Genomic DNA, 12,002 nt, shown 5'->3' on the forward strand with positions numbered 1-12,002 from the left:
CCATTTTACAATTTAGGGAACTGAGGCCCAGAGAGGCGAAGTGACTTACCCAAGGTCACAGAGCAGACAAGTGGCAGAGCCGGGATTAGAAACCCCGAGCTTCTGACTCGCAGGCCCGTACTTTATCCACTAGACCACTCTGCTTCTCCAATTGAGCGCTTAATTAAGCACTTACCACAGACTAGGCACCACAGGACATTCGGGGTTATCAGGTCGGATTCCGTCTCTGTCCCGCATGAGGCTCACATCCCGTCTTACCCCCATTTCACAGAGGAGGAAAGTGAGGCACAGAGAAGCTAAATGACTTTCCCAAGACCACACAGAGCAGGCCAGTGACAGAGCCAGGACGAGAACTCAGGTCTCCTCATTCCCAGCCCCGACACGTCGTGCAGGTTCGCTTGAAAATGAAAACGCATACTCACAGGTGCTCCGTTTGGCTCCTTATATTTGAATGAAAAACAGTATGTCCCTTAAAAATCTGAAGAACCTATCCAACTGCTAAGTATAAAACTTCCCCCTGCAATATCGAAATCTTTCATTCCTGTTGATAACGGCAATGTGCCCTGCTCCCACATCCATCTTGCAAAACACCTTACACGGTTTCGCCTTCATCCTGTAGGTGGTTGCTCTTGACTTGTAGCTTCGGTGGGATGGACTTCTCCTGGCTAGGAAGCCTCCGTGTTGTCTTTTTCGGGCGGGGGTCTGTACACGAAGAGGGCGAGTCCGTTGAAACAGAGCGTGATCACTTTACAAGCAGCACCTGGATCGACGGACAAGCACAGTGCAGCCCACAGTTACGGCCTAGTGGATAAAGCACGGGCCTGGGAGTCAGAAGTTCATGGGTTCTAATCCCGGTGGTCTGTCATTTCACTTCTCTGTGCCTCAGTTACCTCATCTGTAAAATGGGGATGGGGACTGTGAGCTCCACGTGGGACATGGACTGTCCAACCTGATTACTTTGTATTTACTCCAGCGCTTAGAACGGGGCATGGCACATAGTAAGCGCTTAACAAATACCATTAAAAAAGAAAAAAACCCAAAACACCTTCCCACAACATCCAAAGGGTTTCTGGCTAATGTCACACATTTCCTCGCCACAGATCCGGGAGTAGGGAATCCCACTGCATCCTGTGAGGCAGTCACATCTCCATGTTACAGCTAGGAAAACCGAGGCCCAAAGAAGTTAAGCGGCTTGCCCGAGGTCACCCAGTTGTCCATTAGCTAGTTAGAATTGGAAGTGGGGCAGCCCAGTTTCCATCTCATACTCTCTGCATTCATTCATTCATTCATTCAGTAGTATTTACTGAGCGCTTACTATATGCAGAGCACTGTACTAAGTGCTTGGAATGTACAATTTGGCAACAGATAGAGACAATCCCTGCCTAATATTGGGCTCAAAGTGAATATCTATCACTGACTAACTCTTCAGATTGCCCCGCTGGCACCCAAACAACCCAGCCCAGCCCATGAGAAGCCCATTTCAGAACACAACTGGGAAGAGGAGATGTGCCCTAATACCAGATCCTGTTCACAAAGTTTGGATTTTGCCCCAAACCATCTTCAGCTATGAACCGGCAAAGCCATCCAAAGAGACCAAGTGGAGGCAGTTCGGATACAATGATGGGTTATTCCTTTCGTTTGGTTGTCGGTGATCTCCTTGCTCTCCTTGGAAACTTGTAAGGAAGGAGAGGGGAAAGGGAGACCCTGAACCTCTGGATAGACCCTCGGACTGTGTATGTGTGAGGTGGAGGAGGGCAGTAGCTTCTGGATGGGATAGAGTCCGCACCGGGGTCACCTGGTCAGGCCTTCCATCGTGACTTCTCTTCCTCTTCCAAGCCCTTCCCAAGCAGCCGAGGAAGTAAGGTGAGGGAGGGGGAGAGCGGAAGACAGGCTGCTCCTGGCCCAGTCAAGGGAGAGGGGCCCAGGGAAGAAACTGCCCCACAGCGCCTTTTCTCTCTCTCTCTTTCTCTCTCCTCCGCTTCTAGCCCAGTGAGGAGAGAGGGACCCGAGCAGGGCAGGGTGCTGCGAGTCCCACCTCAGGGAAGACAGCTCTGACTTGGCATGAACTTTCCCCTCAAATGACTGCCCAGTGGATGCCCCTCCAGAAAGGCCACTAAAGAACAGGGAGTCTTCAGAAAGGGAGGAGAAAAGAAAGTAAAAGTCACGCGCAGACCCACGCGTGATTTGCCTGCACCTGGGATATCGCATGCGGTTCTGGTCACCAGACCTTTGGAAGGACATAACGGACCTGGGGAGAGGCCAGAGAAGAGCTATGTCGTCTCAGACAAGGAGGGAGTCCTGTGCACGTGGGAGAGGCACCTGCACACTCCCCTGAACACACCTCTCAATACTGAATAATAATGATAATAATGTTATCTGTTAAGTGCTATGTGTCAGGCACCGTACTAAGCGCTGGAGATGAGGCTTTGCCGTACAGAGAGAATCTATCAGCATATCACTTGTCGCAGCCGTTGAAGAAGTCGCTTTTGGCCATCAGAGGTAGGAACAGTGGCCAAGCACTTGGCCCGCTGACACAGCTGTTGAAATTGTGGAGGACTAAGGAGGCCAACCTGCTTAAACTGTGAGCCCCATATGGGACAGGGACGGTGTCCAACCTGATTTTTTTGTATCCACCCCAGCGCTTAGTACAGTGCCTGGTACATAGAAAGATTGTCCCGAGCATATATGTGGACCCTATAGATAGCCGGGGACCTTCGACTGTTGGAACTTCAGTGGACCTCACTGCTTTTCTGGACTACCTGTAGACCAGCTCCTGGAAAATGCTGCTGACAGCAACCTTCCAGAATCACAATTTGGCTTTAGGCTACAGCAGGATACTCCAGATGCAATATTCACAGCACAACAGCGTGACCTAGTAGAGAGAGCACAGGCCTGGGAGTCAGAAGGACCTGGGTTCTAATTTCCAGGTCTCTGCCAATTCCAGCTCTGCCAATTGCTTGTTGTATAGGCAAGTCCTTTCACTTCTCTGTGCCTCAGTTTCCTCAACTGTAAAATGAGGATACCTATTCTCCCTCCTACTTAGACTGTGAGCCCCATGCGGGACAGGGACTGCGTCCAACCTAATAAACCTGTACCTACCCCAAAGCTCAGAACAGTGTTTGACACTAGTAAGCACTTAAATAGCTTAAAAAAACCCCAACAACCCAGATACAGGAAACAGGAGAAATCTAGGGGGAAGACCCAAGACCTCCATGAAGTTTTGTAAAACTGACATGATCACAGGAAAACATTTGGCGTGATAATTATACCTCCACTGGCACTTAGAAAATAAAGTTGGCTGTTCTGCTAGATTTTGCAACTGCTTAGGTTGACTACGTCAGAGCGCTGGTGTCCGTCTGAGTCATTTCCTTTCCCCTGTGGGGTAAAGCAAGGCTATAAAGCAGGCCCGGTCTTGTCCAATTTAATCTAGACAGTCATACTGAAGCATCAATCTATCAATCAGTCGTATTTATCGAGCACTTACTGTAAGCAGAGCACTGTTCTAAGCCCTTGGGAGAGTACAACGTAACAGAGTTAGTAACACGTTCTCTGCCGCCAACGAGCTTACAGTCTCGGGGCGGGGGGGGGGGGGAGACGGACATTAATATCAATAAATAAATTATGGATAGGCACATAAGTGCTGTGAAGTTGCGGGAGGAGTGAATAAAGAGTGAGGATCCAAGTGTAAGGATGGCAGAAGGGAGTGGGAGAAGAGGAGATATAAGCCTAATTGGGGAAGGCCTCTTAGGATGGAAGGGTGCAACCATCTCCAATATAATATCTATTGGAATGATGTCAAGGGAACGGGCCTTTTTTTGAATAAAGTGTAAGGAAACTAATTTACAAACTTTAAGCAAGCTGGCACTTGGGTGAAAACATCACTGTACCACTCCTATAGTTGAATGGAAAATAAATCCCACACTTCGGATGGTCATTTGTAGCTGCGGACAGAATCTTGGCAACTAATACGACTGAAGAAGCCTATGTCTACCTACTCAAACAAGTATTTCTTCTTCGAAGAACCTTTTCACAATCTATTTCTGCTGCAGATAGGATAAGGGGAAAAACATTCCACCGCAATCACTATTTAAAGGACAAGTTTAGTTAAACTAGCGGTTTAAATGAGACGTCTTCACTTACTTATTCCTATCAGCATGTAGGCCATCTTGGTATTGTCATAAATCCAGCAAGCTCCTCTCACTCCACAGTTATTCAAGTCCCACAGTGTGCAAGAACTGTCTATCGCTGCTCCAAAGAGAATTGGTCCGGGAATGGTGCCTGTGAAATAGAAGTGTGAATGGATATCATTAAGGAGAGTCTTTAAAATTCCTAAACATTATCCACCCCATTAAACTAAATAATGCATTCTGAAGGTCTTGGAAATTCAAGGCTCTGTATTAAGTGCCTCGTGAATCAGGTCAGAACAGAGGTCCTGTCCCCTAGGGCTCATAATCCAAGGAAGAATTGACCCGGAGGATTAAAAGAGCCCCTCCTTTGAAGCTCCTCTGAGCAGCAGCGTGACCTCAAGGATAGAGCACGGGCCTGGAAGTCATAAGGACCTGGGTCCCAAACCCAGCTCCGTCACTTGTCCGGTGGGCCATCTTGGGCAAGTCACTTAATTTCTCTGTGTCTCAGTGACCTCGTCTGTAAAATGGGGATTAAGACTGTGAGCCCTATGTGGGACAGGGACTGTGTCCTTGTATCTAATCCAGTGCTTAGTACGGAGCCTGGCGCACGGTAATCGCATAAAGAGAAGAAAAAAAGCTGCTGGTGGTGGGAAGCAGTGGAGTGAGATGCAGGTTTTGGAGTTACCAGAGGGCGTCTCCAGGCTCACTGCAGAAAGGACGCCTGCAGGTGGATCTCTGGCTCCCACTAACCCACCCATTCGACTCCTCCAAGTCAGCGGAGGAGGCAGTGCTGCCTGGTGGAGGGGGCTGTGAGCTTGGACACCTGGGTTCCAGTCCCCGCTCCTCCACTTGCCTGCTGCGTGCTCTTGGACGAGTCACTTTAACTTCTCTACGCCTCAGCTTCCTCATCCGTCAAATGGGAATGAAATGCCCATTCTCTCTTCCTCTTAGGGTAAGAACGCCAATCATTCAGTCGTATTTACTGAGAGCTTACTGTGTGCAGAGCACTGTACTGAGCGCTTGGGAAGGTACAATACAATAATAAACGGTGACATTCCCTGCCCACGACGAGCTCGTAGTCTAGATCTCCACGTGGGGCAGGAACTAGGCCGATCAGATGATCTCATACCTATCCTTATGACTGGCACATAGTAAAGACAGGCATATTTTTTATTATTATTATTATTATTAAGACCATCAGTCCATGCTCACATATCACTGTAGGGTTCATATTAGACATGAGAACCGTGCTTGACACAGAATAAGCACTTAACAAGTACCATAATTATTATTAATTATTATTATTACTCCTTAAAATACTGCCTATTTATTTTGTTAATGAGGTGTATATCTCCTTGATTCTATTTAGCTTGACGATGCTGTCTTGTTTCGTTTTGTTCTGTTTTGCTCTGCTGTCTCCCCCATTTAGACCGCGAGCCCGTTGTTGGGCAGGGATTGTCTCTGTTGCCGAACTGGGCATCCCAATCGCTTAGTACAGTGCTCTGCACATAGTAAGCGCTCAATAAATACTATTGAATGAATGAGTGCCTCCACCTCTGACACTGAACACGGTTCAGACTATTGTTGATTTATTTCAAACCTTCAATAACGAAAAGGCCAACTTATCTCCAGGTGGCATCCAAATTACCCAGATGATCGAATGCCAGGCTCCCGGATGCTGAAGAAACATGTGAGAAGTGCCAATGACAACAACAGTAAAGCCAACCTAACGGAAGAAGAAATCCCCACCGCTGTTGTGGGTAGGGAAGATGACTGTTCACCGTTCATTCATTCAATCGTATTTACTGAGCGCTCACTGTATGCAGAGCACTGTACTAAGCGCTTGGAAAGTACAATTCGGCAACAGATAGAGAAAATCCCTACCCAACAACGGCCTCACGGTCTAGAAGAGGGGAGACGGACAACAAAACAAAACAAGTAGACATGTTGCATTGCAGTCTCCCAAGCGCTTAGTACAGTGGGCTGCACACAGTAAGCGCTTAATGAATACAACTGAATGAATGAATGAAGATTCAGCCGATACACAGCTAGCTGGATGTCACTCATTCCTACAGTCGTATTTATTGAGCGCTTACTGTGTGCAGCACAAGGTACTAAGCGCTTGGGAGAGGACGATACAACAATAAATGGACACATTCCCCGCCCACAACGAGCATTTTTAATGCTGGTGAGGTGACTGCATTCCAGGACCCAACTCATAGTAATAATAATAACAATAATGTTGGTATTTGTTAAGCGCTATGTGCAGAGCACTGTTCTAAGCGCTGGGGTAGATACAAGGTAATCAGGTTGTCCCACGTGAGGCTCACAGTTAATCCCCATTTTACAGATGAGGTAATTGAGGCACAGAGAAGTTAAGTGACTTGCCCACAGTCACACAGCTGCCAAGTGGCAGAGCCGGGATTCGAACCCATGTCCTCTGACTCCCAAGCCCATGCTCCTTCCACTGAGCCACGCTGCTTCCCATGTTCTACTGGCCTCTCTCAAGCGGTTAGTACTGCGCTCCGCATACGGTGAGCGCTCAAAAAATACCACTGCTTGATTGACTGTCCTCGCTGTTGGGGATTCGTCCATTCAGTCGCATTTATTGAGTGCTTCCTGTGTACAGAACACTGTGCTGAGCGCTTGGGAGAGTACGATAATCAGCAGACGCATTCCCTGCCCACAACCAGTTTACAGTGATGCTGAATATGGTTCATGGATAGTACGAGTGGAACTGCTTTAGAAGCTGCTGGCTGGAGCGTCTGGTATAATCCAAGCCTCAATCGGTCGGTGGGATTTATTGAGCATTTACTGAATGTGGAGCGGGTACCAAGAGATTCCGAGAGTTCAGGAGAAGCAAGAGAGCATTCCCTGTGCCCCCAGGAACTCAGAAAACAGTGGACTGTATCACAACCGTCAACCCTGATGCCTCTGTTTCCCCTCTTGTTCTGCAGTCTGCTGGAAGCCCTGCTGGCCTTTTGAATTCCCTTTTCTCCCTTCTTATCTCTGGGCGCATCGTTCAACACCCCACTGCCTCAGGAGTCTGGAATTTTTGTTTAAAGGCCAGGTGTGAGGAGCTAATTTTCAGGATAATCTTTCTTGCAAAAGGTTTCTGCCCGATGTTAATCAGGTTTAGGAAGTTGCCCAACACACCTCTCATTTGAAAGGGAGTATTTTCATTTGAAATGCACCCAGCAGTGGGTACTTTCTGGGACCAAGGTCTCAAAGGCCTTTGAAGATGCTTAGAGCTGTTGAGATGGGGGGAAACGGAGCAGAGGCGTGGCTTAGTGGATAGAGCTCGGGGCCGGGAGTCAGGAGGACCTGGGTTCTAATCCCGCCTCTATTACATGTCTGCTGTGTGGCCTTGGAGAAGTGGCTTCACTTCCCTGGGCCTCAGTGACCTCATCTGTAAATGGGGATTTAGAATGTGAGCCCCATGAGGGACAGGGGGTGTGTCCAACCTGATTAACTTGTGTCTTCTGCAGGGCTTAGAACAGTGCTTGGCACAGAGTAAGCGCTTAACAATTATCATTATCATTATTAATGAGAGTGGTTAAGACGGCAGAGTTTACCAGTGAGTAGGAAGCAGATTTAGATTCCAGATGGCAGATCCTTCACTGCATCTTCAAGCACTAGAATAAGTTGGACAGTACTGCCCCTATCCTACTGCCTTATTTTTATTTATTTATTTTTGGGTATTTGTTAAGCACTTACTATGTGCCAGGCACTGTACTAGGCGCGGGGGAAATACAAATTAATCAGGTTGGGCTCAGTCCCTGTCCCGAGTGGGGCTCACAGTCTTAATCCCCCATGTTACAGAGAAGGGAACTGAGGCACGGCGAAGTGAAGTGACCTGGCCAAGGTCACACCAAAGCAAAGTGGCGGAGCCAGGATTAGAAGCCAGGTCCTCCTGACCCAGGCTTGTGCTCCATCCAGAGGAGCCCACGCTGCTCCTCTTTTCTTTCTTAGCAATTCTCTTATTTCTAATTTTCTTAGCAATTCCCAGAGTCCCGACCTGTGGATGGGACTCGGTGTTGCTCTCTGCACTTTTCCTATACCTGTCATGCCACATCACAGATCACAGCTTCTGTGCTGCACTTCGATCCAAAGCCACACCGAAATTTGGATAGTGCTCAGGTGATTATTTTCTTCCGTGGCCTTTTTGGCTAAACTCTCCCCGGCAATAGAAAGCAGGGAGATCCCTGTGCACTTTGCATAATCGACTCTCTACACTTTCTTCTTGAAAACAGCAGCATCTTTGCCTCTTACCAAACATCCTCAGTCACACAGAAGAAAAGTGGCGGAACCGGGATTAGAACTCTGGTCCTTCTGACTCCCAGGCCACGTTCTATCTACTAGGCCACGCTGCACGGGCCTGGGCATCAGAAGGACCTGGGTTCTAATCCCGGCTCCGCCACTCGTCTGTTGCGTGACCTGGGGCAAGTCACTTCATTTCTCTGTGCCTCAGTCACCTCATCTGTAGAACGTGATTAATATTGTGATCCCTATGTGGGACACGGACTGTGTTCAACCTGATTGCCTCGTATCTCATCCCAGGACTTAGTGCACTGCCTGGCGCATAGTAATCATTTAACAAACACCATTAACAACAACAAAAACAAAAAAAAATCACACCTTCACTAGGAGGGATAGGTGAAGAGAATGGACAAAATAGGACTCCCAAAAAACTTTTACAGGAAGCTGAATGGGGTAATAATAATAAAGGAATTTTTAAGCGGCGACTATGTGCTAAGCACCAAAGAATGTGCTGGGGTAGTGGCAAGATAATTAGGCTAGATTCAGTTCCTGCCTAACATGGGCAATGCTATTCACTTTAAGGAAACTTTAAAGGTAAGAGCCACTGCTCTATCAGTAGATAAGGATAGGAAGCTAGGAAGATACCCCGAGTCCTGTCTAGAGATGGCTGTCGGTACATCGGGAAACCACAGCGGAGATTAAGGCTTCCTCTTCAAGCCAAGGAGTTGGCGGATAGGATGGAATGCACTATTTCTTCAGAGAACGATGCTTACTAAAAACACATCTCCTTCAAGAGGCTTTCCCTGACTAAGCCCTCATTTACCCTAGTCACCTCCATTTTGTATGCTCTGCACTGCCTATGCAAATCAATCCGTGAGCCTGTTATTGGGCAGGGATGGTCTCTGTTGCCGAACTGTACATTCCAAGCGCTTAGTACAGTGCTCTGCACATAGTAAGCGCTCAATAAATACTATTGAATGAATACCCCTTACGCATTGATTTTTACTCCCACCCCATAGTACTTATGCACGTATCCTTACGCTCAGTCATTCCCCTACCTGTACTTTTTTCTAAGGTCTGTTTTCCCCTTTAGACTAGAATAATAATAATAATGCTGGTATTTGTTAAGCACTTACTATGTGCAAAGCACTGCTCTAAGCGCTGGGGGATACAAGTTGATCAGGTTGTTGCACGTGGGGCTCACAGTCTTCACCCCCATTTTACAGATGAGGGAACTGAGGCATAGAGAAGTGACTTGCCCAAAGTCACACAGCTGGGATTCGAACCCAAGACCTCCGACTCCCAAGCCTGGGCTCTTTCCATTGAGCCAGAAGCCCCTTGTGGACAGGCATCCTGTCTACAAGCCCTACTGTATTGTAGTCTCCCAAGTGATTGGTACCGTGCTCTGCGCTCTGTACGCTTTCAGTAAACTGTGAGCTTCTTGTGGGGAGGAAACGTGTTTACCAAATCTGTTACACTGTACTCTGCCAAGGGCTTAGGAGAGTGCAGAGCACACAGGAAGTGTTCAGGAAATACAACTGATTGACAGGTTGACCGGCTCCATGTATGGAAATCTCTATTCCAAAAATGAGTGTCAGGCTGGGCGCCGCGCGAGACAACTCGAAACCCATCTACCTGATCCCCGCTGGCCGTCCCTTGCCACCCACATTCCTGATCTGTCTGTGGGAAGATTGTTGAAGCTAGTTTCCGGAAGCAGCGCGGCCCACCGGCTAGAGCAGAGGCCCGAGGGTCCGAAGGACCTGGGTTCTAATCCCAGCTCTGCCACTTGTCTGCTGGGTGGCCTAGGGCAGATCACTTCACTTCTCCGGGCTTCAGTTACCTCACCTGGAAAATGGGGATTCAGAGCGGGAGTCCCACGTGGGACGTGGACTGCGTCCAACCGGAGTAACTTGCATCTACCCCGGAGTTTACTAAGTGCTTAATGAATACCATAGGAAAAAGAGAGAGAGAGAGGGCAAAAACCATACTTTTTCCCTAATTCTCCTTATTCCCTCCTTGGTGAGCTGAGCTGCATTATAAATACAAATTGCCACTAGATGGCACTGCCTCCCACAATTTATGATGGAGACCAGCTTCGTTCAAGTCCACGATGATAATAATAATAATGTTGGTATTTGTTAAGCGCTTACTATGTGCACAGCACTGTTCTAAGCGCTTGGGGAGAGTCAGGGGAATCGGGTTGTCCCACGTGAGGCTCCCAGTCTTCATCCCCATTTGACAGATGAGGTAACTGAGGCCCAGAGAAGAAGAATAATAATGTTGGTATTTGTTAAGCGCTTACTAGGTGCAGAGCACTGTTCTAAGCGCTGGGGGAGAGACAGGGTAACCAGGTTGTCCCACGTGGGGCTCCCAGTCTTCATCCCTATTTGACAGATGAGGTAACTGAGGCACAGAGAAGGGAAGTGATTTGCCCAGTCACACAGCTGCCAAGCGGCAAATCCGGGATTCGAACCCATGACCTCTGACGCCCAAGCCCGGCCTCTTTCCACTGAGCCACGCTGCTTCTCTGATGTCCAGTCATACTAATGATACTACTACTAATAATAATTATGGTATTTGTTAAGCGCTTACTAAGTGCCAGGTACTGTACTAAGCACTGGAGTAGATAGGAGGTAACTGGGTTGGATACAGTCCCTGTTCCACGTAGGGCTCACAGTCTTTATCCCCATTTTACAGATGAGGTAACTGAAACACAAAGAAGTTAAATGACTTGCCCAAAGTCACACAGCTGCCAAGTGGCAAATCCGGGATTCGAACCCATGACCTCTGACGCCCAAGCCCGGGCTCTTTCCACTGAGCCACGCTGCTTCTCTGATGTCCAGTCATACTAATGATACTACTACTAATAATAATTATGGTATTTGTTAAGTGCTTACTATGTGACAGGTTGTCCCACCTGGGGCTCACAGTCTTAATCCCCATTTTACAGATGAGGTAACTGAGGCACAGAGAAGTTTAGTGACTTGCCCACAGTCACACAGCTGACAAGTGGCAGAGCCGGGATTCGAACCCATGATTTCTGACCCCAAAGCCCGTGCTCTTTCCACTGAGCCACACTCTGTTGGGGGGCTGGATGTCAGGGGCCAGAATTAAGACATGGAATGGAGGAGGAAGAAGGCGGGAGGAATTTGAAAAAGTGGGGGTAAGGTTTTTAGAACTGTTTGAAAAGGTTAAAAATCCCTGATCTAAATTTCACTTGGCAACACAGTCCAAAGGAGAAGCAGAGTGGTTTAGTGGACGGACCTCGGGCCTGGGAGTCAGAAGGACAACGGCTCTAATCCTGGCTCTGCCACTTGTCTGTTGTGTGACCTTGGGCAAGTCTCTTCACTTCTCTATACCTCAGTTACCTCATCTGTAAAATGAGGATTAGGAATGGGAGCTCCATTTGGTACACGGACTCTGTCCAACCTGAATAGCTTCTATCTACTCCAGGACATAGTACGGGGAAATGGCACACAATAAGCACTTAAATACCATAAAAAAAACCTAATTACCTTACTGACCTGCACTAGTGATCTACTCTACACTGGTAAATAGCTAAAGTAGGGAGCTTGACCGTGACATAAATATACGTAGCTGCTTTCAGGTTGAAGA

The 12,002-nt window shown here is 47.9% G+C and overlaps 1 protein-coding gene across 1 annotated transcript in view; it reads right to left on the minus strand.

Moving 5' to 3' along the window:
• Positions 1-427: 427 nt before the first annotated feature.
• The window catches only part of SLCO4C1 (solute carrier organic anion transporter family member 4C1), a 71,562-nt gene continuing 59,987 nt past the window's right edge, over positions 428-12,002 (minus strand). The window contains exons 12-13 of the mRNA XM_029074340.2: positions 4,141-4,278; positions 428-760 (exon numbers count right to left, since the gene is read on the minus strand). Coding sequence (XP_028930173.1) covers positions 666-760; positions 4,141-4,278 — 233 coding nt within the window. The 3' untranslated portion in view covers positions 428-665. The remainder of the gene's footprint in view (positions 761-4,140; positions 4,279-12,002) is intronic.

This window comes from Ornithorhynchus anatinus, chromosome 10, assembly GCF_004115215.2.
Source record: "Ornithorhynchus anatinus isolate Pmale09 chromosome 10, mOrnAna1.pri.v4, whole genome shotgun sequence".
In the NCBI taxonomy this organism is placed as follows: Eukaryota; Metazoa; Chordata; class Mammalia; order Monotremata; family Ornithorhynchidae; genus Ornithorhynchus; species Ornithorhynchus anatinus.